This window comes from Numenius arquata, chromosome 6 (genome assembly GCF_964106895.1).
Source record: "Numenius arquata chromosome 6, bNumArq3.hap1.1, whole genome shotgun sequence".
Taxonomy (NCBI): Eukaryota; Metazoa; Chordata; class Aves; order Charadriiformes; family Scolopacidae; genus Numenius; species Numenius arquata.
In genome coordinates this window covers 63,633,424-63,660,233 of record NC_133581.1, presented here as the reverse complement: position 1 = coordinate 63,660,233, position 26,810 = coordinate 63,633,424, and the positions used below count along the sequence as shown (strand labels likewise).

The 26,810-nt window shown below is 41.6% G+C and overlaps 1 protein-coding gene across 3 annotated transcripts; it reads right to left on the bottom strand.

Moving 5' to 3' along the window:
* Positions 1 to 24,917, bottom strand: ZC3H14 (zinc finger CCCH-type containing 14). Of its 3 annotated transcripts, none has more exons than XM_074149938.1 (17): positions 24,787 to 24,917; positions 23,854 to 23,896; positions 20,490 to 20,604; positions 16,467 to 16,507; positions 15,920 to 16,115; positions 15,145 to 15,565; positions 13,141 to 13,301; positions 11,966 to 12,066; positions 10,759 to 10,914; positions 8,657 to 8,731; positions 8,055 to 8,211; positions 5,494 to 5,717; positions 3,813 to 3,933; positions 2,833 to 2,969; positions 1,723 to 1,817; positions 890 to 996; positions 1 to 323 (listed from the first exon to the last, which is right to left on the bottom strand). In XM_074149938.1, the coding sequence occupies exons 1-17, from the start codon at positions 24,820 to 24,822 to the stop codon at positions 317 to 319; spliced, it is 2,193 nt and encodes a 730-aa protein (XP_074006039.1). In that variant the 5' UTR covers positions 24,823 to 24,917; the 3' UTR covers positions 1 to 316. The 3 variants fall into 3 exon arrangements, with proteins under 3 accessions (XP_074006039.1, XP_074006041.1, XP_074006040.1); XM_074149940.1 differs by having other exon boundaries at positions 15,397 to 15,565; XM_074149939.1 differs by having other exon boundaries at positions 15,391 to 15,565; positions 24,787 to 24,908.
* Positions 24,918 to 26,810: the final 1,893 nt, after the last annotated feature.

Here is a 26,810-nt window from a genome sequence, read left to right as displayed (position 1 = left end):
GTGCTTTGAAAGTTTTTAATGGAATTTAAAGTAAAACTTTTCTTATGCAGACATTTTTTTTTTTTTTTCTTACAGCGTAAAAAAAATGTAAAATTGCTCAAACTTACAAACTTGGAAAATTAGAGCCATTTCAAGTACGCAATCAGCCTCAGTTTATGAAAACAACGTATATTAAAAGTTCAAAATGCATGAATTTTTTTTTTTTTTTTAAACAGCCCGCGCCCCTGGTGGTTCATCTTCCTTCCCGCGACTGTCCGGAGGGGGCAAAGCTCAGTCCCGAGTTGACTCCCAATCATTCGCTGGAGTTGACTCCCAATCATTCGCTGCGGGGGGAAAGAGAAGAACAATCCACGTGAGGAACAATCCCTGTCCCCCCCGGCCCCAACCCCGGGGCCGTGAAGGGGATTTGAGAAGCCATTTGCCTCCTGCCCCCGCTAAAGACTTTGCAGCTGAGATGAGCTGGAGGGAAAGGCTCACGTGATTTGAGCGTCTTTAAGACAGGCCAATGTGAGAAATACTGAATATTTTGTGGAAAAGGCGGCTTGGGCATAAGATAAAAGAACAGTAAAGAAGAGCCGATGTTGGATTTTTCAGCTTTATTCAAATAAAACTCGGGAAACACAACCTGCCCGGGTCAGGCTCCCGGTGACTCTGCCAGATCCTGGTTTTCCAGTGTTGCGTCACGTTAGTTAATGTTTCTGCTGCAAAACCCAAACAGTACAGAGTTCTCTTTAAAAGAACGATGCCTGTAACTGGCACCTTTCTTCCCGCAACCTTCGGTGTTCATCACACGCACGTTACTCCTGGGAGTACAGCTACACCGGTGACATAAGTCTAAAAAAATAAATACAACCTAAACTTAAGAAAGATCCAATGAAAAGCATCTCACCTGGTCTGAGTCCGGGTCCATTTCAGCGCGTGGCGCGGGGGCACGGCAATAGTTGGGTGGTAGAAAGTGCAGTCTGGCCTCGTACACTGGGTGTTAAACCTGCAGTGCTGGAAGGGAAAGCACTTCAGAAGAGGCTACGTGAAGTTGGCTGGCTCATCGCCTCGATAAGCTACATTTGTATTAATTAATACAGTTAAGAAATACAATTAATTTGTATTACTATTATGACGTATCTGATAAGTAACTGAATCAACAGCTGCATAGATTAGTGCAATCAGTTCAACCCAACGACAGAAGGAAATCCTTTCCCAAAAGCATGAATTATGAATTAGATGCTCCAAATGTGCCACCACACCAGGCTTTAGAGGGTTCAGAGTCCAGTGCTGTGTGGGTACAAGCGCGGAGCAGGACACAGCACTGGCTGAAGGGCAGAGGAAAAGCCCCAGCATCTGGCTAATAATATCTGGGAACAGAGTGCTGCATTTCAGCATTGTTAGGGCTCAGGAAAGCACTAAACTTTCATTTTGTTTTCATTTGTAGACCAGTTTGAGCAACTAGGTCTGCTGGGAGGTGTACCTGCCCATGGCTGGGGGGTTGGAACTTGATGATCGTTAAGGTCCCTTCCAGCTCTAATCATTCTAAACTTACTGGCATAAGAATATGCAGGGACACAATTCCCTAGAACAGAAGTCTCTTGTACTTTCTGAGCTAAAATTAGAATGTGAAAAGTAACAGCAGAAAGCGTGAAATGGTAGTGACGTTTCCCGACCCAAAGTAATCCATTTCAGGTATTTTTCTAGAAAGGAAAGGAAGAGACAGGAGACAATTCTTACTTTCGGGTGGTAAAAAGGACATTCCATTTTCTTACAAGCAGGAAAAAACTTGCAGAGCGGACTACTGGAGGGTAGAGACGGCGTGGGCAGTGGCGCTAAGAGCGGAAAAGAACAGAACAGGAGGTCAGTCCGCATCGCAAGGAATCGCTCTTTTAATACAGTTCCACACAAGATGTATCAATCCTGCAAGAAATACGGGAAGCCTATCCCAGTGCACCACGTGGATCTCATCCTGGGGCAGAACAGGACCATCAGGTAATCATTAGTCTGGGTTCTCCACCGCGTCAGGACAGAAGGTGCCCTGGTCACGGCAATGCTTGCAGCAAACCAAACGGAGATCCCGGGAGGCAGAGAAATTCCCATGTTCAATGTAGACACAGCAAGTCAGAGGCTGAGCCGAGGAGACTGAAAAGGGCAGGAGCGCACTTTCCAGGAACACAGAGGAGCTGCTGGAAGTGACACAGGAGATGGGCACATTGTACTCTGCCTTCTGGCAAAGCAACAAAACCGTGCCGCGCCAGGACTAAAGGGCTAAACCGCTTCCCAAAGATGGTGGCTGCAGAGGAGTAAAGGCCCCCCAACCTGGGCACAGTCCCAAGGCTCGGGAATACCAACCCCTACTCCAAACACAGCCACGGCCTTCACCCGGCATCCTCACCCCTGGAAGCCAGCTCATCGTTACACAAAATTAACTCCTACAGTGTCATTAAAGAAAAAAAAAAAAAATAATGTTCATATAGAGACAGAAACCTCTGTTTTCAATTTGTGTCCCAAGCTCTTGGTACAAGGTGTATCCAATTTAAGAAAGAAAACTGAGCGTAAGTGCGCTGCTGGCTGATCCCTGCAGAAGAAGGGACGATTTGTGCGAGTCACCGCTTCGGCCTCACACAGGTTTCGTGTGGACTCTTGCGTAAAAGCGTTCAGAGACGTTTCCGAAACATTTTTTTGCGGTGACACCGTATTACTCCTCTTCATCTAGCATTAAGAGTTGCAATAAAATTAAGTCAAATCGAGCAAAAAGTTATTTTTTCACCACTGTCGCTTTCTCCTTCCAAAAAATACCATTCGCGCTTTCATTTAAAGCTCAGAAAAACAACAAGAGGCGCTCACCTGGTTTAGGAGAGGAATGGGGGGTTCGGCGACTGGCGTGAGTGTACGGACAGTCTGGCTTAGTGCACTTTGCATCGTATTTACAGTTTGGATGGATGAACAGGCATTTATCAGCAAATTTGCAGTTAGGAAAAACTCTGAGGGAAAAGAAATGGAGTCATAAGCCCATTCTCAGAGCAGAATCCCCCGGCAGCTGTTGTGCACGAAAGGCAGAAGTACAACAGGGCTGGGACTCGTGTGTTGGTGACTTCCCAAAGGCGGCCAGCGGGTGTCGGGGACCAGCTGGACACAAAAACGTCTCCATTCATCTTCCTGGGGTGAAATACTGCAATAAGTAACTGAGCCACCTCGCGCTCAGTGGAGTTTAGTAGCAAGCTAATGCCCTAAGTAACACCGTTCATTCACCAAAGAGAAAGTGTTATTTTGAATTTAGTTATGTCGGATTTGAAAGGAAAATTCAGATGTGTGAGTAAATGAAGCTACCCAATCTGGTAACGTTTATCTCAAAACAGAATGTGGTTTCCTAGACTGTTGCTGCTCGTGGGGGAGAAGCCAAAGGCACAGTGCCCATTCAAGAGTTAGCCTTTGCTTTCAAATAAATTAAAAAAAAAAAAAAAAATAAAAAAATCACTGCATTACTATGTAATGGTACCCTACCATGTTCAAAAGCATTCTGACAGCCGGCAGAAAAGCAGCTGTTATTTTCAGAAGACACCAATTCCCACATCTCTAAGCAACACAGAACCACCAGCCTGTCTGTAAACGAAGCTCTCCCCGGCGTGATCCCAGCTGTGCATTTACTTATTCAAAACATCAGTGGATTCTGACACGCGGGAGATGGGAGGAAACCAGAAGTAATGAGAGTGATCCCACCCTCACAGACTTACACCGCCTCGGAAGGTTTCCTAACGCAGAAGGGAAATTTGTAGCACCGAAATAAAACAGTAACGTGCCGAGCGGCTGAGCTTTGCAGCACTCACTTGCAAGGCAGCGTGGGGTGATGGAACACACACTCGTCTCCATTTTTACAGGCAGGCCAGTACTTGCAGCGTTCAAGCACCTTCTCCTGCTTTTGCAGCACGTTCAACTCTTCCATGTCCACTGGGAAGGAAAGAAAAAAGAAGAAAAAAAAAAAAAAAGCTGGAACCTTTATGATTCTATATGCAATTTGGCATTAACATAATTGAAATTCAGAGTATCTCCTATTCTCTCTCCTTCTAACCCAATTCTTGATAAGCCTCTAGTAATCAGAAAGTCATGACAGTAAAAAGTAAAAATCTATGCACAAGCATATAATTTGAAAAAAATTTCTAAAACTACAAAATGAAAGAAGTCAATACTGGGCTGAGAGCTGCCTTTAGGTGATAAAAGATCAAACTTGTACTGTTTACAAGCAAAATAAATTCATTTTCTTCGCAAATCCAAACAGACCACATCTTGATCAGACAAGACAAGGATTCTTCGACTGAACCTTAGTTACAACCATTCTGCTGAGCCACATGTTAGTAAGAGCTAGGCTGCCTTTCTCCAACATTTTTTTGGCTCGAGAAAACTATTTCAAGGGATAAAGTTAAAAAAAGCCTCCACCTCAGTTTTTACACCAAATCAGATACGATTTATTAGTACATGGGGGCACACACCGTAAAAGACCCACTTCCATGTAATTTGCTCGGACAGACACCGCATTCACTTCAGTTACTGGAATCCAGACTCCAATCCAAAAAATATTTTAAGAAATTCCAAGCTTTATGTGTGGTATTTCTGCAGCCAGGGAGATTGAAAGAACACGAACTTAAAAGATCTTTCACTTTTCCCCCATTGGTCTCTCATAACTGCATTGCAGCTTTACAGCTGGATCCATGAAATTTAAGAGTTATCTGTAGAGCTTCAAATAATAGTGTTTATTTAGTTCAGAAAATTTGGATGCACCACTACTATGGAAAATAAAGGTCTTTATTTTCATAAGAAAACTAAAAAAAATAAAAAATTAATCCAAACAAGACCTTAAGGCAAATATTCAACAGGTCTATGACAAAAGAGTAGCCTCTACATTTTTCATCGCCGTGTCAGCATTCAAAACGATTCAAACATACGCTTCAGCAAGCGATTTCCCACGTTATTCAAAAGGCATCCTCAACAGACAAACCCTCAAGTGAAATCGTACACTGTTTAAGTTCTGTTTTCAGAGATTCTAGCAACTGGACTCTACCAACACCTTATCCTTAACAGGCTCCTTTTGATATCACTAATCTAGAAAGAACCATTAATACCATTTTTAAAAGTATTTTTTTAAAGTTCAAGGCACAGCAAAACGTTTGCTGCAAAAGTCTCCTGTCCATCAGCATGGGGACAAATGATAATGGATCACCCAGAAGTGCGGATTTCTGGCAATGAAGACAAACCACGTTTCCAAAGGAAAAAAACCCAAATTTTACCAATACCGGGATGCGTAGAGAATTACTCATGTGCTGTACTGCTCCAGTTTACCGGCATCTAAAAATATGGCCCCACTGAAATAATCACACTTAATTTGCCTAAAGAATGTTCTAGTTTGAAGTATAAACACCATCGCTTTGATTTCTTCGCAAGGATGTACCCAAGAGCTCTATCCACCATCAAACCAGCACGTTAAGGTTAGAACCTGTTGGAAAGCGGAATTACCGTCACAGCTCTCCAGCTGCCTGGTTACAACCTGCATCTGCTGCGCTCGAAGGCCTTTCAGTCCTTTGCCCACACACAGATTTTGGGCAATCGGCTTTAATCCTTCAGCTATACAAAGATCTTCCTCCTCTTGATCAGAAAGGTATCCTGGCGGGCTGGGGACACCGTCCAGCGTCACGATGAACTTGGGACTGGCAGGTTTCTCCGGCTGCGCCAGCTGGTCTCTGTCAAAGAAAGAAACGTAGTAAAAATAGATTTTCTGACTGGAGAGGTTTGAGTGAAAACGAGCTGCGCTAGGAACGAGAAGTCGTACGAGCTGATCTATGGAGAGTCACGCAGTAACAAACCTGCTTTTAACACTGCTATAATGTCCTCCAATTAACAGTTTGCCTTCTCGCCTCCCTGAGGCACTAATAAGAAATACAGCGTTCACGGGCATTCAGCAGGGAATTTGGCAGGCGCATTGCAGTTTGTTCTGCAGAACACATAAATCTGAAAGTTCATTTACAGACACGGTTAAATAGTGATTAATGTTTTGAAGAATTTAGGGGTTTGAGACAAAAAAAGTAAGGGTAAATACCATTCTTGTCATCACAGATCTTTTAACACACAAAACGGGTGTCTCCTCCAAAATACCTATCCCGTGTCTGATGTGGGCAAAAGAGGGAGTATAAGAACATGTATGTTTTTGTATGTTTTCTCCAGTCCTCTGCTGTCCCACCCATTTCACCCAAGGGACTTCCTGAACCCCACAGGATTCTAAACATTTGGAATTGCACTATGGAGTTCTCAACTTTGACAAACAGTGATGGTATAAACTTTGCTTCTCCAGGAAATCAGGCTAAAAGCAATTACAGCATAAAATGCCTTTAAGAGGAGGGAAAAACAACACATTAAGAACACGCAAAAATGTACCACTCTCCTGCAGCACAGTCACAGTTTTCAACTGTGACATTGAGAGGTCATCCTTTTGGGTTTGCTTCTTCATTGTTGGTTTTATTTTTAATTAACACAGGCTGTTCAAAGCCACATGGAAAGGAAGCATGGACAGTTTCTCAAACACAGCAGCCCACTGTGATGAAGATCACGCTGTTCCGAGTGGTTTTTAACCCTCAACAGGTAAGATACATAAAACTATTTGGCAGCAGGAAATATCAGGCCTTTAACAAGTGAGGAAAACGACTGTGCACTGCCCATCGCTCATCTGGAGCAATGAAAATGTATCCGCAGCACATCATTTGAAGCTAACATGACCTTTAAACTTCTCTTGGCCAAACTCACCCTTAAGGAGCCTTAAATCATTTGTCCCACAGGCCACTTGTTTGCTGGCTTGCGGGTACCGAGCCACCTGCAGGCAGAACGTGCTGTTCTACCTCCAGCACCGAGAGCTCAGGATCCACCGTTCTCCAAATTGCCTTAAAAGACATTTCTTAAGAAGTGTGATCTCAGGGCAAAGCAGCCATAAAACTAAAGGCAATTTAAGCAACATTATTCCTAAACTAAGATTTTAGAACTCAGAATGACAAAAAAAGAGCAGTACTTTTCGGTTCCTTCCTCTTCATTCTTGCAAATTGTCCCGGTTTGAAGTAAAACTGAACCAATTTTCTGTTCTGTAACTTTACATCCTAGCTAGGCCTCCTCTAACTCTCTGAAATTAACGGCATATTGTGGAGAAAACTGCTCGTTCTCAGAATGATCAGACCAATGTTTGTGCTCCATGCCAAGGAATGGTATGCAGGGAGGCCCTTGCTTATACTTATTGCTGTAACAACCAAGGTCGGCCAATTTCGTTATTTGCCCCCTTAGAGGGTCGGAAACGGAAAGAACGTAGAGGGGTCACATCAGTGGGGAGGAGTGGACAGGACAGGTGACCCAAACCTGACCAACTGGGGTATTCCATCCCATCTGCCCCATGCTCAGTATAAAGGCTGAGGGATCAAAGGGTCAGCCCCCCTTCCTGCAATGGCCAACGTCCAGAGAGGACTCTGTCTGTTCATCTGCCTTTGATCCCGATCCGTGTGTTCCTGACTCCCCAGCTGGAATCCAGTTCCCATTCGTTGCTGAGTCCAGTCTGGGACTTCCCCAGTGCCTGCCGGTGACGTGACTGTCATCCTGGGAGCTTGATACGGTTTTGTATATATTGTATCTATTTCATTATTTCTTCTTTATTTTTATTTTAATATTAATTCTTCATTAAAGTAGTTTAGTTCATTCTAAACTTCTGAATCTCCTTTATCTTTTTCTCCTCCTCTCTCCTCTTTTTTTGGGGGGGAGAAGGGGGGAAAAGGGCCATCTGTCGGTCCGGTTTTGGTAAAGTCGGCCCAAACCACGACACAAATCAAAGACACACTCAAGCTACAGTTGACCGTGGGAATTATCTTCCAGTTAGAAGGAATTCTGGGAGGTTTTCTGCCCATTTTTAATTTCTCTGCTGTATATATCAGTCCTTTTTCTACGATTTAGCACTGGACTGACAAGAACAAGTATAACTGCATGACTCCATCTAAACCACAAAACAAGCATTCTGACTAATAAAAGTCCTAAAAGAAAGAACTTCTTACCGTGTCTGTATCAGACGCCCTGAGAGTACCCGTACTGCCTCTGGGCCCCTCTTCCCCAGTTGCTGATTCTGTGGCACCATTTCCTCTGATAATTTGGGCTTCTTCAGGATAAATGACCTAGTGTCCGCGTGGACCATAGATTCTGCATCGTAGTAATCTGAAATGGGAGAAAAATTACATAAAAAAGAGAAAAATAAGTTTGTAGTTGTACTCTTAACTTACAGCATATTTTTTAATATCAATTTAAATGGCCCACCAGCTAATTTTATTTTGTTTTGATTTCTTACTAGTAGCTTCCAGAAAACATTTTTACTTCCTTGCTAATTCCAGAGAAGTGGATCAACAGGAGCCATAGGCCATGTTAGGCCAGACCAGGAAACCACGTTACTGGAATGGATGTGCTGAAACAGCACTGAAGGGGTCAACACACACCCCAAATCTCTCAGACTTTGAACACCTGCTGATGTAACACTTCTATTCCTTAGAGACATAGAAACTAGAAAATACTAGAAATCAGTATAATTACTTGAAAAAGAAGTTCTATTTTAACATTCACTGACCAGTGGTGTTCAGTTTGAAAATAAAAGATCACAAGACTTAACCTTGAGTCACTTGCAAGGTATCTTCAATCACAGGATCAATCTGCAGCCGAGAAGAGAGCTCCTTTTGTTCAGCTCCTAAAAAACCAGTAATTAGAAGCATATTTTACTGCATGTCAAAAGGAAACTATAGATTAAAGAACTAAAGAACTTTGATAAAAAACACCAACACACAACAAAAAAACGCCAATCTCATTGTTTCAGAAATAGGAACGAGTTTTCTCCAGCCAGATAGGATGGCAAAATTTAAATACTGAAGAGAATCCAGTCTCTCCCATTATCATTGCTCAGCATGAACTAGGTCTGGGGGTACAGCAACTTACAAAGGCCAAGTTCTTCCTTCTTATTTGTAGAGATGCTGACTGTTCAGAGAACATGCACAGAGGGAAGCGACTAACTGCAAGGGACTACTTTACGGTCTTCTTAAAAGAGGTGAAACGTAGGACTGTTCTACATTTGGCTTGGGCTTTGAAAAAATTTATTTTGCTTCCTGGAGGTTTTCTAAGCAAGTTGTCATTTCCATTTCAATGGCAAAAGAGAAAAAATATTTAGCATAAATATTTCTGTATATTAATTCAAAGACTGATAAAGCTGCTTCTTACATACTTTACAGATAAAATTTTAACTATTTTATGTTAGCAGAAAGATTCCAAATATACCTATGTGATAAGTAAGAGACTGAAAAAAAATTTTTTTTAATAACAAATGTTTACCATTCCTTAAAAATCACCATAAGCTGATGTAACAAAGATCTTACTCAAACCAAATTTTACTCAACAGTCTAAGTATCCCAACACTTAGCAAGAGTAAACTAACAACTTCTTACAGGACTGTTTTTCCATCAACTCACTTCTCATCAATTCCTTGTAATGCAACACAGGCACACACACACACAGTTCTTTCACGGAATTGTCAGAGTTGGAAGGGACCTCTAGAGATCATCTAGTCCAACTCCCCTGCTGAAGCAGGATTGCCCAGAGCACATCACTCAGGACTGCATCCAGGTGGGTCTTGAAGATCTCCAGAGAAGGGGACTCCACGACCTCCCTAGGCAGCCTGTTCCAAGGCTCTGTCACCCTCACCATAAAGAAGTTTCTCCTCATATTTGAATGGAACTTCCTATGTTCCAGCTTGTGCCCGTTGCCACTCGTCCTGTCACTGGGAACCACTGAAAAGAGTCTGGCTCCATCATCCTTCAACCCACCCTTTAGGTACTTGTAAACATACGTGAGGTCTCCCCTCAGCCTTCTCTTCTCCAGGCTAAAGAGTCCCAGCTCCTTGAGCCTTTCCTCATAAGGGAGATGCTCCAATCCCTTAATCATCTTAGTTGCCTTAGGCTGGACTCTCTCCAGTAGTCCCCTGTCTCTCTTGAACTGGGGAGCCCAGAATTGGATGCAGTATTCCAGTTGCGGCCTCACCAGTGCGGCGTAGAGGGGGAGAATGACCTCCCTCGACCTACTGGCCACACTCTTCCCTACGCAGCCCAGGATTCCATTGGCCCTTTGATCTCCTTTAAATGTTCTGCCATTTTCCTTCAGGAATTTCATAACAGAAGTAAAAACAAAGAGTACTGTTCACACAGTTATCCTGCTATCAGCTGTCCTGTAACAGCAAATATAGTACTCCAATATTTACACAAAAAAAATCCAAAACATTAGAACTATTTGTGTGGTAACAATATGTCGGAAATAATCTTGTAACACTTCATACGCTGCAAAATTATTCCAAATGTAGAGTGTCTCAACTCTCCCACCTGAAGCTTTGTGACAGAATTACTCCTACAAGATAGTAAGGGAAAAAAAATGCAAAGGATGGGGAAAGGAGAAGTTACCCCCCTATAAATGGATACGTTTGCTTATTGCATTTTATGCAACATTACTCTTCAGTGATACGCCAGAATGCTCTGTCACCTCCTCTGTGTGTATGTGTCTGATGGTGCATGTGTACACATAGTCAGGTTTCAGAAAGTTGCTTGAGTTTCACGGCATTTCCACACGCAACTTTCGATGCTGACTTAAAAATTAAAATTATTTCTTTTCTCTGCTCAGCCTGTTGTAAAATGACATTTCCCTGGTATAAATTTTTAAAGAATATTATCAGATGACCTTGAATTCCTTCAACTGTCTGTTCCTTTGGCTCTTCTACTTGAAGTTGAGAACTCAGAGCAGGCAATCTGTTTTGCACATGGATTACTTCTAACTGAGATTCTTCTGGGCTAATTCGAGTTCTTGGTGCAACTGGAACAGTCTGTTTCTGTGGAACTTTAAATAAAGAACCAATGGTAAATCATTTACATACAACCCAATTGCACAACGCTACTGTTTTTAGATATGGTGCTAAAATAACTCTAAGAAATTCCTACATACACACACAAAAATCCCAAGCATCTGTCTCCACAAAAAGCTTCTTTAGCTACCTGTAAAATCCTTAAGTGAGAAAACACACTTGTGCATGTGCATAGAACGCTCTATGAGAGGCACCTCAGAACACCTACTTGTAAGACAAAACAGCCTGAGAAGCATTAGAACGACATCAGCAAAGTATTCATTCATCCACTTTTACATGTAATTAATTCGCTGATTTCTTATGTATTAACATATTTTATAAATATGTTAACGTAAAAGGAAGATATATGTTTCTCACAGTTAGCTTGCAGGTTTTGAGAAAGAGAGCAGGCAAGAGATTTTGGATAGCTTTGCTCCAGATGGCATAAAAGCCACGATTTAGGTAGTTTAGTGACTGCTCCTTCCCTGGGAACGTGCAATGCTTCCTGCTGACAACACTGGCTTTATTAACACCCAATTAAATGAAAGCAGAGAAGATAACAGCTGGATTCGCCCTTCCCCAGCAGCAGTCTCTCCTAGCTAAGAGAACTGAACGCCTACACACAGGCTGCTGTTCAGGTGCTGCATCGACTGCAACTCAATACCTAAAACCACTGACCTAACATTGCAGCCTCACTATTTAAAAGAGAATATAAACTGATATATCATTGGTGTGTTGTATATGGCTGTATGCTGTAGACAACCAACTTCACAATACTTCTCACGCTTCCATATTGTATCAATACACTCCATAGACTTACTACCTTGGTTAGTGTCTTTTAAGTAACTCTTTCCTCCCATGTTTATGCTTTCATAATTCACCACTGAAGATTAAAGTAACGTTCACGGGACACCATCCCTTACACGTATCACTGACATGCGCTATTTAACATTCTGTTTTATCTCTAATTGCTATCTTTAGCTTGGATTTATAAAACAGGGCTTGGAAATATTATAGCTTAGCACAAACAAAAATAATGCTAATTACCAGTGGAATAATTGGTTGTTTTTGTAACTGATTCCTGTGCTTCAGAGATTGCTTTCAGTATTAAATTCTTATTGGCCTGTTTTGAAGGTGGCAACGAAGGTCTAAGGGAGAGAAAGAAAAAAATTAATTGTACATGAATTGCAACACCAACTGTATCCATGTTAATCAAAGGTATTTCAACAGGTTAACACAGTTATGCGTAATACTGATAGAAATCATCAGCTCAAATCGCTTTATCCATATTTTTTTCAGCTTGTTAATCTGTTCTCTGAGTGGATGGGGATCCACAAAACACTCTCAAAAATAGAAGTCCAGAGGCATTTCACCTCTCAGCAGAAGCTGCTGTAAAACCACGCTGTAACTGAAAGGCACAAGCTCTGCCATCAATTTCCTCCCACTTCTGCCCCTCACATGCCTGTTACTGTGTTTGCGCTGGCACTAGTAGGCTGAAAACTGACTCTACCAAAATATACTAGTTGTAAAAAAAAAAAAAAAAAGCCTTCTCTTTGTCTTTGAACATCCATCAACAATAAGGAAGTTTAAATCAGATAAATTCAATAACGTGTACTAGCTTAAACCATCTTAAACAAGCTGGCAGTAGATCAGTAGAACCATCTCTTCCCTAGTTTAAATGTTCTTCCTCTTATTGTTGAAAATCAGGTACCAAGTATTGGTGTAATTTGACTGACACCTGACATTCAGACAGAATTAGGGAGCAGGAAAAAAAGGAAAGATTCTCTCAAGTCTTTTGAAAAGTTGAAATGACCTTAAAGAACAAGTGATAATTGGTCTGAAAACTATTCCCAAAATAAAAACAAAGCCATTAAAAGTCAATCCTGGAAAATTATTTTACCACATTAAATATCTGGTCTGAAATGTGCCAACATTAATGTTCTTTTCCTACTAAACTTTTCCCAAATAGTTTAAGATTTCACGTTCTGTTGCAGTTTATGCACATCAAAAACAGGTTACAAAATCAGGAGGAAAAAGCGGAGTATAAACAGACATCTCACCCATAGAGTTCTGAGATTGCACAAAAACCATAAAAATAACATACTGGATTTTGTCTGTTAATTTTCAAAACTGCAAACAGTTTTGCCCAGCTTCCACTTTCAAAGCTTTTGTTCATTAAATTCATTCTGGAAACCACGTAGAATCACTGAGATCTTAAGTACCTTCTTTCTGGCTTTGCAGGTACAGACACGCTGCTGGAGATGCTTCCTGTTCGCAATCCATAGTCTTCCTCCTCCTCCTCGTCTTCCCCATCATTACAGAACTTTTTCACTTTGACTACTGAGCTTACAACAGGCAACCGTCTCTTCCGGGAGCTTTCTTCCTACAACAGAGCAGCCAAAATACTTAATTTAGTGTGAAACATGTATTAATAAGCCAGCAAATAAAATATTGCAATTCTACCTATAGCCAGAAGATGGAGAACTTCCATGCAAGTTGCATGAGCCTAGGACTCCAGTACTGTTTGCAGAAACAAGTGACAGAACTAGAGAATACGAAAATCAGACACGTATCTCGTTAAAAATCTAACTGTAAATAACTTTTAGAAAAGGAGAAGAAAAGGTCTTAAGTACGGACAATTTATCCAACATCTATGGACAAAGCAGGGTTTTCCAAAGAAATTCACACTACCCTTGGAGATGCATCTGTTGAAAGTCTGATAGAGAAAAATGAAATCAGTAATAATGACTTTCTCCTCTGCATCAACTTTAATTTCAGATTAGCATAAGGATTAATTTCTATCAAACTGACATATTCCAACGGACGCTAATGGCTATGCAGGGCCAGGATGGCCAAGTTTAGGCAGCCCAAGGTCCCTCTTCTGACACAGTCACTCACCACCACCACAGTGCACACGGTAGTGACAAATTTAAATACCAGGCTGAGTAAATGCATAGGAGAAAGCACACGTCAATAATTCCTGTGGGAACCATCGCTCAGCACTGAACTACACAGGAGCACAACCAGCCATCCGGATGCCAGGTTTGTACACAGTAACCTTTAAATCCTGGATCCTCCAAGCAGAAATATTCTCAGGGATGGACCTGGACCTCACAGATACAGAAGATTCATACAGTAAAAAAACTCAATACCTGAGTAAATGATCTTTTTAAAGGTAAAACTTCCCAAAGCAGAAGAACTTGTCTATGAGAAGGCAGAATACAGCAAAGGTCCAGAGTTATAGATATTATTCATGAAATAGTAATACAAGAAAATTATCACAAGACCTTTTTCTAACATCTCCAAGGAAAGGTGTGACTGTCATTCATCAATGACTTATCTACCACCTTAAACAAACCACTATATTCTCATTCTCACTTCCCTGTCTTAAAAAACAGACATAGGCACTTATCTTTGTAAAGCATCCTAGATTTCCGAATAAAATTCATCATCCTTTATACAGAACTAAGGAAGTAGCAGCAAAGCAGAGAACTATATAAGCAGTAACAAACACAGGTGCACTTGAAATACAAGGTATGTAAAATCCCTGCTTCATTATAACACCAGCAGCCAGAACAACCTTCATTTCTCTCACACAGGGCTCAACTAATTCATATGGATAGTCTTAAAACTATCAGCTGGGACTCTCACCCTGCCTAGCTCAGTCTGGCCTCCGAAGCACGTGGGGCAGCAATCACCTTTCAGTTTGTCCTTCTACAACACCCACCCCAAAGAGTTCTTAAATGCCATGGTTCTAAATAGTAATAACAATAATAATCCTAAGCAACATATTTGGGCTTGAGAGACTAATGTATATCTAGCATAGGTCTGAATAAACAGCATCGCCAAAATACTGATTTACAGAACTGTTTAAAGCTGGAGATTTACACAGCGCTTACAGAAGATCATGGTGTTCCAATGATCTCGAGATCAAAATTATTATTTCTGATTCATCGTGTGCATCGTAACAATGTGCTAACCTATTAGTCCAACTAAATATGGCATGAAGATGTATAAGCCAATTAATTCTGAGATGCAGCAACCTGTCAGGTGATGATGTAAAACTATGCAATCTCTTTTTATCAGTGGACCCAAAGAACGGGTATCACTGGCATCACTGACCAAAGTCCTTCGATTTCTGGAAGGTCAGATTTTACTGGAAGTGTACACAGGAACCTAGGTTCCTTGCAAGTGTGAAACATTCCAATAGTTTAGATCGTACCAACCTCACTGCCTACTTTATCGGCACTAAGTTTGGAGGTGGGTCTGTAACTTTCTGCTAAGCTGCCAAATGCTTCTGGATTGCACAGCTGGCCTGTTTCCAAAGACCTGCAGCTTTGTGTGTCTAACTGCCGGCTTCCCTGTAAGGTGCCCTGTTGTGACAATCTGTGCACATGTACATGGCCATCTGCACTCCTGCTAGCTGGTGGTCGGTAAAGTTCAGCGGAAGGACGAGAAGAACCATAAGTTACAGTTACAATAGGTTTCTTCCGTGACAAAGGATTCTCCTGGACGAAGTTTAGGTCTTCATCGATTAGATCATCTGGCTCAGGTTTAATGTCAATTACAGCTTCAGAAGGTGACAGTTCCCTCAAAGGCTTGACTGTAGATGTTAAGCGGGACGTAGAACCATCTTCACAAGACTGCCTGATAAAATAAGAAATTGCCAACTATTAACTCATCTGCAAATAAAGTTCTGGAAAATGAGAACTGTCTTTTGAACAAAGTCAGCAGGGAAGAATCATGAAGGTATTATTGTTTATACAAATCTAACATACTGATCTCTATTTTTGCTTTGATTAATTAACCTACACCCATCTGTTGCTTAAAGAAATGGAACTGAATTCCTGATGTAATGTTTCTTAGGCAACAAACTGTAGCAATGCTTTACTCTTCAAAACTACTTTGATCTTTCCAAGTGTCTGTGCTCTTCAAAACGGCTACTACCGTCACACAACTATGAATGTGGACTGTGTGTTAGTAAGTAACCAGAAGCCGTACCGTGAAGCAGCGTTCCTCTGCTCCTGGGAGCTCGTTGAAACTCTTGAATCATTTCTTTCAGTCCGAGTGCTGGAAACTGCAAGAGGTGGCAGGGTATCCTCACGCCTCCTCTCATCACTCACACATGAACTGCTTTTGCTGGAAGGGAGGCTGCTCTCAAAGATATTAGATTCTGAAGATTTCACACTAGTTGGTTCTGTGGAGACAGGCACCTTTTATTTTTATATCACAGGACAGCAATAGAGATTTTGCAGTAAATGTAGCTAAGAAACTGCAAACAAGACATCGCGCAGATCTGAAGACACAACATGCTGAAAGCTGTTTCAGCTGAAAACATCAGCAAGAAACACCCAGAAATAAGTTCTGGAGTCAGAAATAAATTCTTTGTCACAAAATATAAAACAATTTTCTAAAGAGTCAGGTCCCAAAAGACCATATAAATTGAAAATTAACAAAAGAGTCAGCTAAGATCTTTTTAAAAACTCATTAGACTCACAACACAGAAAAGATAAACCTACATTCACTCAAAACTAATTTTCTTACTCACCAGTAGTCACAGATCGCAGCTTATCCAAAACACCATGGAGCCTGAAACAGACGGGGGACAGGGAAGGAAGCAAAAGAGAAAAAGGAGAAATAACAGAACTTTAACTTATATTCAGAATAATCATCTTTCAGAAACAAACTGCCTTTCCCCTCCTATAACAAGCACCTCATTTATCTAAGACTTTCCATCAACTGACATGTGTTTAACATCAAGAGGGAGGCTTTAAGTATCCTGCCTCCAAAGAGTCTTCCTACATGCAGGTAGCGTATTCATCACTTCATCTACTTTTGGCATTTAGTTGGTTTATATAATTAAAGCCAGTACTTTCCACTCTTTCACTAGTCAATGGTATGAGTTAAATGTCTTCAAAAGGGGTGATTCAAAAAACCTAACTATAGCTGAAAATTTTACTTCCTATACGAGACTTTAATTACACATCAGAGTTAAATATAATTCTAAATACAAACCTAAACAATATACAATTCACAGCATTTAACATACTCAGGATTTTTTCCGCATGCTTCTTATATACCAACAATATTCTCTGAGACATGTTGGTGAGCAAAAACATTTCAGCAAGGTACAAAATTTGCCCTTTGCCTGTGAAAAAGGGCAATCTCCATAACTTAGACTGTAAGTCTAGTAAGGAGCCGAGGAACAAAAACATATTGAAAACTGGGAAAAGTAAGACTGCATGTGAATACAAGAAAGCCTTGCACTCACCTCCTTATGAGTTTTCACTAGAACGCTCTTAAAATTTTCGTCAACTGAGCTCTGCTGATGGCTATCAGTTTTCACACTGACCTCCAGATAACTGTGACCTGACACTTGGTTCAGAATAAGAAGTGTTGGCCGAGCAGCAGGACTGCCAGCTCTGCCACTGAATTGCTGTGACACTTTGCCAGCTGACCCTGAATTACCAGCTACAAACCAAGGAAGGCAGGCCTTGTTGAGTATTGTATTTAGCCAGAGACCCAATGTTTAAGAATGTAAACATTCTGGGTTGCCTTCAGAAGAAATAAAAGCATGTAAAACTCCCAACTACAGTGCTATTTAACTTTTTTCCACCAGTCCTCTTACAGCTTATTGCATAGGTTTTGTCTTGTCTTCTTTTCCATCATTCTTTTAACTAATACCTAACTTGTTACCTGATAAAGCACTCTGACATGGAATTTGTATTTATAAACAAAGGTGGATAGTGAATTGATATTAAAAGCCTCATCACATTTGGAATTTAAGCAGTTGTCAAAACCAGCAAGAGATATAATATCTACATATAGTTGATATCCAGTTCTAAATATATGTATATAAAAAATAATCAATTTCTCTTCCCTGCTGAAATTTGCTTTCTCTACATTGCTATTATTTTTTTCAATTAAATTTTAGTTTCGTTTACAAAGCCATAAAAGTGTTTGTTGCTACATTTTACTGTTATTTCTGACTGTATATCAGGATTCAGTCAAAACTCTAGGAATGGAGTTACTCTCATCGACTTGTAAACCTCACTAATTTGTCCAACTGACTCCCAAAACTATAAGAAAGACAACTGCACGACTTATTGCTAAGGTGAAAACCAAAAGCTTTGCTGAAGCAGGCTGCAAGAGGGAATAAAGAACATAAATGCCTGCGTATTTTTTAGAAAAGGGGTGCATGATTAATTGCGCTCCTTTCTTATATTTTTGACAAATGTCAGGAAAAAATTGAAAACTTCGAAAGCAAACTCAAATTCTATCCGTACAAGTAACTCTGTCACACGGAAATCCATTAGTTTAAACAGTTAATACAGTGAAGTGTAACAGCTGGAACTAATTTTCACTTTTTGTCAATGTTCATTGTTTTGTAACACATCCAACTTCTAAAATGTTTCTTTCTGCTATTTAATAACACAGAAGCTCCTAACCAAATAAAGGGGAACTTGAATAATCACACAGATGAAATACTGGAAGTGAATGTAACCAGTCAGTATGAAAATTTCAAAGGAAGCAAACTGAAAAAGCAAGAAAAAAAAAAGAAGTAGTATTTCTCTTATCTATACAAAACAAAATAATGTTCCTCAAAACTGTATTAAGTTAGGGACTCAGAAATAAGATTAACTTGACAAAAACACACAACTTTGAAAGCAAGAAAAGTCTCTGGAGTGAAATAACTGTTTGGGTACTCTGAAACATGGAGTTAATTAAAGATTTATACTGCAAGTCAAATTCAGTACTAGAAAATGCATGGGAAATATAATGGCTAAGGCTGTTCTGCAGCAAAGCATCATTTTCATCCACGCTGTCAGGAATCTAGAAAAGAGTTCACCTGTTACTAATTTCTCCTGCTCACAGTAATTCTGGGGTTCTACTTTTGTTTTGTAGAGCTGGGTGACGGCAATAAATAAATAGCCTGAGAGGTGGGAATACGTAAGCATTTGGTGCTAAGCCTTGTCAGAGACACTATGCAGAATTAGATCCACTGCTCATCTGTCCTGAAACAGTAATTCCCGTGCACAACTGCAATGTGAAGCGCTATTGGCATAAAGCAAAGAAGTCTGTCTTTGAAGAACTGTTTTACATCTAACTGCACTGAATCACAGAAAGATTTGGGTTGGAAGGGATCTTAAAGATCATTCAGTTCCAACCCCCCTGCCATGGGCAGGGACATCTCCCACCAAGGCAGGTTGCTCAAAGCCCCATCCAGCCTGGTCTTGAACACCTCCAGGGATGGGGCATCTACAGCTTTCTGGGCAACCTGTTCCAGTGTCTCACCGCCCTCACAAAGAATTTCTTCCTAATATCTAATCTGAATCTCCCCTCTTTCAGTTAAAACCATTACCCCTCGTCCTATCGCTGCACTCCCTGATAGAGAGTCCCCCCTCCTCTTTCCTGCAGACCCCCTTTAAGTACTGGAAAGCTGCTATAAGGTCTCCCCAGTCTTCTCTTTTCCAGGCAGAAGAACCCCAACTCTCTCAGTCTGTCTTCATAGGAGAGGTGCTCCAGCCCTTTGATCATCTTCATGGCCCTCCTCTGGACTCACTGCAACAGGTCCACTTACTTCTTGTGCTAAGAACTCCAAAGCTAGACACACTACTCCAGGCGGGGTCTCACCAGAGCAGAGTAGAGGGGCATATCACCTCCCTTGACCTGCTGCCCATGCTTCTGTTGATGCAGCCCAGGATGCAGTTTTGGCTTTCTGGGCTGCAACTGCACATTGTCGGGTCATGTTGAGCTTCTCCTCAACCAACACCCCCAAGTCCTTCTCCTCAGAGTTGCTCTCAATCCATTCTCTGCCCAGCCTGTATTTGTGCTTGGGATTACCATGACCCACATGCTGGACCTTGTACTTGGCCTGGTTGAACTTCATGAGGTTTGCACAGGCCCATTTCTCAAGCCCATCCAGGTCCGTCTGGATGGCATTCTATCTCTCCAGTGTGTCAACCGCACCACACAGCTTGGTGTCATCGGCAAAGTTGCTGAGGATGCACTCGATCCCACTGTCCACGTCCCCAACAAAGATGTTAAACAGCACTGGTCCCAGTACTGACCCCTGAGAAACACCACTCGTCACTGGTCTCCACTTGGACATTGAGCTGTTGACCACAGCTCTTTGACTGCGACCATCCAGCCAATTCCTTATCCACTAAGCGGTCCACCCGTTGAATCCGTATCTCTCCAATTTAGCGACAAGTGTGGAACAGTGTGAAACTCTCTCATGCCCACAGTCTCCTTTGCAGGAATAATTTTTTTAAGTCAACATACGGCCCTCACTTACCTGAGCGTTTCACACTTCATTCAGAAATCTGAGTGGACTTATGAGCAAACAAAGAATACAAGCGCTGCAGTCCTCTGCCACTTAACTACCACTGCAATAGCCTAACTGTTGACACACTAAAAATAACTTACTTATTAGACCTCCACAGTAAAAGTTTTGATTAATGTAAATTCCACAATGGGAAGATAATAACTTCTTAAATTCTCATGTTTCACTTATAAAGAGCAGTCCTGATTATCGGTAAAAGGTGTGAGAAGTAGCTTACAAACGTACCAGACAGTAAACCTGACAGTATTGTTTCCAAGGAAAAGGGAAAGGTCTTCTGTCATCTGCTCCTGACTCTTCTTATTGGCCACCATAACCATAATATAATCAGGGAGCTCTTCATCTAATAGAAAGAGAAATATGTTGTTTTAAAGTACAATAAAAGACATAACAGACATCCTTAAACGCGTAACCAGATTTTTTTTCCCCAGTTTTACTATAGAGACTCTGCAGGCAGAGAATTAGGTAAGCAAATTAACAAGACTTCCATTTCCTCTGAGGTTCAAGACAAGTTTCAGCTAAAAGTGAGGAATAAAAGATCGTCAACTTCACAAGAGCATAAGCTGAAGATAAGATCAAAGTATTTAAAAAGTGAATAAATAACACACAAAAAGAACATAATAAAAGAAAGCCACTCTGCTGTCTATATCCTTTTACTTGAACACTAAAAACTGTCTACAATTTTCATCATTTCAAATATTGCCAAATATAGCACCGTATCCTTGTCAAATTTTCTTTAGCTACAAACACCAAACAGATAAATATCCCTTTCTGATTTGTACATTAAACAAATCAAAACTGTATTAACTTCTAGATTTTCCATCTGCAAAAAAAACCCCAAACCTGACACCAAACAGCCACCCCAAAAGCCTGATTCTCCAACTCCCTAACGTATGCAATTTCCTACACAGTGAGAAATCCATGCCCTTGCTGGTTTGCTCACACAGGGTAACCCTACTCATCCGAATGGCTCAGAAGGTGCCCAGAATGTGACATTAATCCATTAAGGGTTTGGGGAGTTTGGTATTCAGCTTTTTGCTTTGGCCTAGCTCTGGTCTACTCTGAAGGACTGAATGGCGTATTTGTGGCTCGAGGGCATTAGATACGCTTCTTAAGCACATATTTCAATTTAGTTTAATCGAACATCTCATGCTCTCTAATGGCACTCCATTACACGAACATAACAACAGAAAGTGAAGGTACTTAGAAAATCCACTTCAAATTGTGCATTTGAACCAAGACACCAATATAGCTGTACTCATTTCATCAAGTCTGTACACACCATTAAAAAAAAACCCAAAATTAAAAATTGCAAATAGAAATCAAAAAATAAATCAAAGGAATTGCCTTTCTTCTGTGTTCTGTGTCTCTCTACGTACCTGGTAACTAATTAATCTGTACCCTAGACCACAGCACTAAACACATACGTTGCACCCGCACTCCACTATCACCATTCAAGCATTCCAATGTAGCACATTCCCAGTCTAAATCCTAACTTTTTGGTTTGTTGCTTTTTTTTTTTCCAATGAAAACCACAAGTTGCACAAGATGGATAGACACCCAGAACTTTGAATACATTTTACTTTTTGGCCAACCTACTTTTAAACCTGTTCAAGCTTCTCAGGCAGTTCAACATATGATAAAGTAAAGAAGAAGATACTTTAAGCATAGATCAAAACATAAGTTAGCACAATTACCTGTAACTGTACGATAAAAGAAGGAAAGAAAGAAACAACTGCTTCTCTCAGCGACTGTTGGCTTATATCAACTTAAATTTTATGCAAAACTGCAGCCTTTTGAAAATTTTGATACTTGATGAATATTTAACTACCTTTATTTTGCTTCACAGATACAAATTTTTCCTTTGTAAGTTCTACACAACAAATAAGTTTCAACGTGTCTTGTTGTAGAAGACTTTTCAAAAGAAAAGAACTAGCAGTTAGAAAGAAACAAAAGAGCGGTTCTTGCTCACAGAGTCTAGAAGGATGGAGAACCGATTTTTGTTAGCAAAAAGAAGAAAGTTTTAGAAAAACATTACTCGAAAAGTTGTCCAAAATACTCTAGTCAAGAAAAGAAACCTGAAAAATGATAGAAATTTCGAAAGAGTGATTTAAAAACAAAAAAGAAGCCAAGGGAAGTCAGACTTGGCAATAAAGAACACAGAGTTATTTAAAGTTCATAAGGTGACTGAGAATAAAGTGCAGACATTGTACGCTGATCTTGGGAACTACCTTCTGAATACAGGAAGCAGACAGAAAAGAAAAACAAAGCACACTCAGCCATAGCTGGAAGATTACTAGTATTCTACCGGCATCTTAGTATTAGAGATAAGAAAGATTTTTTTTTTTTTTTCAGAAATGCAGGAAAAAGAAAACACAGATCAAGGACTGAGAAAGTGAAACCTGGAAGGATAGTAAAAAACCGAAACCAAGTTACTGAAAAAGACAACTATTGAGACAGAGAAAAAAGGACAGCCTTACAATGAAAAAAATTCTAAACACGGTTTGTTGGCACCTGCTAAGTTCAGAACATCAGCAGTATGTAACTTCCTTCTATAGAGTCAATACATTTTGATTCCATAAACAAAATTCCCCCTTTACATAGGAAATAAGATGAATTCAAGATCAAACTACAGACTTGGAACTTAGTCCTGCAACTCAAGGGATCTCTGAACTATGCTCTTAATTCCTTTCCTTCACCTGAAATCCAAGAAGTATCACAGACAACAACAAGGCAGTTGCAGGACTGAGGTATTCTGCTTCCAACAGAACATTGGTTTAGATTATCAGCTTTTACTGCTGTAAAAACAGGTGCTCTTAAGTGCAATACCCATTCAGTCCTGGATTCGGGGAAAAAAAAAAAAAAAAAAAAAAAGAAAAACATAGACATTCACACTGCTCGTATCTCCTCGCAATCCAAAATAAAAATCTCACCCTGCCTCTAAGATTCAGTTAAATCTGTTCCACCAATGCTAGCTTAATGTAGCTCTTAGTTTTCCCCTTAACAGTCAAGCTCTCACATTTTGCAGATTTGTCCTACATAATGTTCCTGACATGGCCTTTCCACCTCCCAAAACAGTCAGCCTATCTCTGTCTTACAGTAATATCCTTTCTCCTACTTTTGACAAATGTCTTACCCTGAATTCCAAAGTCTGCTGAAAAGATGCCTATGAAACACTAACTCCACCTCAGAGTGGTCCCAGATAACTGCTCCCAAATTTGCAAGGATCTTGCTTTATATAATGTTTCTCCTTGTGCTTCAAAGAAACTTCCTTAAATATTCATTCACAGACACATCATTTTTTGTGTTTTTCTTTCAAATCTCTTGCCACCATTTCTCCTTGAAAGGGGAGACTTAGTCTTCTTGGCTATTTCCTTTCAGATGCCCACGTACTGCCTCTTACGTGTAGACTATACATATTTTGTGAAGTCCTTTTCTTTCATAATAGTCCAGAACTTCATATAATTCACCTCAAGTTTAAAGCTTTTATACACAGTCCATAATGAGTAAATATGCTGTTCCATTAACTAGCTGGTTGTTTCCTAACAACAAGAAGCCTAAAGAAGATTGCTAAACACATGATAAAACTTACCAACATAAGCCCCCAGCTCCTGCAACTTTCCTTTTATAGCACCCTAAAAAATAATGAAACAGCATTTAAGGGATGGAGCAACGAAGTATTTCTAACTGCAAAACGGTAGGAGGTTTAGCAAAGTTTTTCTCATTAACTAAAGATATTGGTTACTTTTCCTATTCTCTACTGTTCCTGATATAAATGTTCTAACAGTGAGGGACTGAGAGCAGAATAGCAAGAACTGCCAGGAATCTCACAGTCTCTACCATATTTCCTATATTTTCCCAGTTTCTGGTGCTACCAGACAACCTCCAAGTCCCAGCTGTCCTTTTTTAAGCAGCGACAACCCGGGCTCATGAGGTGCAAAGAAAACGAACCCAGGGTGGTTTAATAAAAGGTCATTCCCGGCTCAGCAAGAAAAAAGAAAAACCTGCCAGGATTTTCAAGCCGTGGTTGCTGAGGGGGAGCAGCTGATGGGACCTGACGGTAACGGGGGCTCACACCAGACCGCCCGGCCACGGCTGCTGCCTCTCCCGGGCAGCCCCCGGTGCCGGGCCTGCCTCCCCGGCGGGACACTGCAGGGCGAGAACTCCAGCTCCGGGGACAGAGGAGGCAGCTGCCTCCCCGGGTACGGCAGGACCCCGACTCTGCTTCCCAAAACAACGGCTCTCCTGCTCATCACCCTCCCCGGGGAGCCCCGGGGCCGAAGGCCGCCCGCTGCCGGGAGCTCCCGGTAACCCCGGCCCGGCTGCGGGTTCACCCCGCCGCTTCCCTCCCCCGGCGGAAGGGGGCTCGGCGGTGCGGGGCCCGCAACGCCCTGGCCACCTTCGCGTCTAACGGGAGGCCGGAGGGAAGCCGGCGCCTCAGCCATCAGCCGGGCCTGCCTCCCGCAAGCGGGGTCAAGCCCTTGCCGCGGGTGGAGAGGGAGCGCCCCGGCTGCTTCTCTCTCACCCGGATCTTGCGGCTGATCTCGGTGCCGATCTCCATGGTGGTGGCGCCGCCCCGGTCCCTTCCCGCCGCGCCGTGCCCCCTCTCCCCTCCCACCGCGGCCTCCCGGCTCCGTTCACGCCGCAGGCCCCGCCGCCTCTGGAGCGCCGCGACGCGGAGTGCGCGGCCTCCGCCTGCGGCGCCCCCTGCCGGCCGGCGTCGATGCCTCCGCGCCGCCCCCACGCCGGCCGGCGGGCCGCGCCTGCCGCGCAGCGGGCACGGGGCCGAGGTGGCCCGCTGGCCCCTTGAGAGGCGGTGGCCGCGGGGAGAAGGGGGACGTGCAGCCCCAGCTGGGCCGCCCCTCACCGCAAACCGCTGCTGAGCCCCTGGCTGCGGCCCGTCCTGCTGGGCGAGTTCGGGGCGGCCACAACGCGCTCCGGAGTCTGGCTCTAGAGTAAAGGAAAAAAAAATTATCTTTTCAGTGTATTTCTAAGCAGTTGCGTTTCAGAGGGTCCACTTTTAATTCGGCAAGTGTCACGTTCAGCTGGTTTTTAAGTCACCTCTTTCTTCATTCCTGGTTTTTATAAAACTGGTTTATAAGGTCCTGTCATGTGGCTTGGGGTAAGTGTGAAATGTCCTAAGATTAACTAAGAGGTTATTTTAATATTGGTCCTCTTTCTTAAAAAGTACAAAAATTGAAGATTTGAATACCTGTTTGTTAAAAAAACAAATACCTTATTGTATAGGAATACACAAAGCATCAAAGTAGCTTTTAATGCCTTGCTAAAGCTATGCTATAAATTTACTGTTAAATCTCAGTTGAGTGACCTCACGTTAGACTGACAAGGCTTAAAACAACGTGCTTTTTTTTTCCCCTTCCAAAGAGGTTGCTGCATCTGCGAGCCTTATTGCTACCCAGGATCAGTTGCAGAGGGAGGAAGGGCTCGGTGGAAGCGGTGTTTGAGCCAAACCGTTTATCTTCTGCCCCAGCGTCCCAGCTTCGCTTCAGCTGATTTACCGAGCGCTGACACCACAGAAAGCCCAGCCCACAGATAAAGGCTCTTTTACAGGTAATGCCACGGGGTAAAATAAACTCCAGGCATTGTAGTTAACAGCTGGATTAATCTCTTCCTGTATCACTGCTCCTAATATAAACCAAGCATCACCCAGAGATAGCCTGGACTAATTATTGCTAATGATCTGAGCTGTTTGCCTGGCTATACTTATAATATACTGGAGTTACAGTGAGATATAACTAGTAATACATTAGCTTAATTACAACATTCCATTTTAACCTTCAAGAGACACATTTTGCTCTCTTAAGATTTAAAGTACATTGTATTACTTTATTATCGGAACAAGAAAAATAATTATTGAAGGACAGAAATAGGAGTTGAGTTTATTTCATAAGCAACTAACGGATTTACTTTAGAAAGAAATATTGTGTGTAAGAAAAAGAATGTATGCTTTGTGAATAACAACAGGAGCTCACAGCTTCAAGCTCAGCACTGCGTTATGTGTAGGAAAACTCCCTGTTTTCTTCTAGGAAAATTCTATTACCTTAATTAGTTACTTAGTAGAATGTGGCTGAACAATTTACAGTGCCTTGTAAGTAAAAATGAATCTTGCAAACATGAAATTTCAGGCTTCAAGCATGTAATAGACGTACGCTCATTTTTCTAGCACCTTCCATTCTCTCCAGTACCATCAAGAAATACATGATGAAGCATCTCTTGCTTTTTCACAAATAAGAAATGGAATGATGAAAAAACAGGGAGGCTTCAGGCTAGAACATAGGAGCGATGAATAAAGTGAATTTGTTCAGAGAGCAGCTTTAAGAGTCTCATAGAATCAGAGGTATTTTGACTTTTCAGTTCATGAGCTCACTATTTTGCATGGGTAGTGAATAAATCACTAAATTAGTACTTTAATTAAACATTAAGACACACTGCAATACACTAAATTAATCACTAAAGAAATACTTTTCCACATGACTTCTTCATTGTTTCAGCATCCTGGGAATGCCCCTTTAACTAAGAGTTTCTCGA

Excerpts from the sequence above, each read along its gene's own strand:
- ZC3H14 (XM_074149938.1), bottom strand. The coding sequence starts at position 24,822 with ATGGAGATCGGCACCGAGATCAGCCGCAAGATCCGG. Across the intron at positions 2,970-3,812 it reads CACCCCACGCTGCCTTGCAA|AGTTTTTCCTAACTGCAAAT; the intron begins GTGAGTGCTGCA and ends CTTTTCCCTCAG. Across the intron at positions 997-1,722 it reads GTCCTTTTTACCACCCGAAA|CACTGCAGGTTTAACACCCA; the intron begins GTAAGAATTGTC and ends TTTCCCTTCCAG.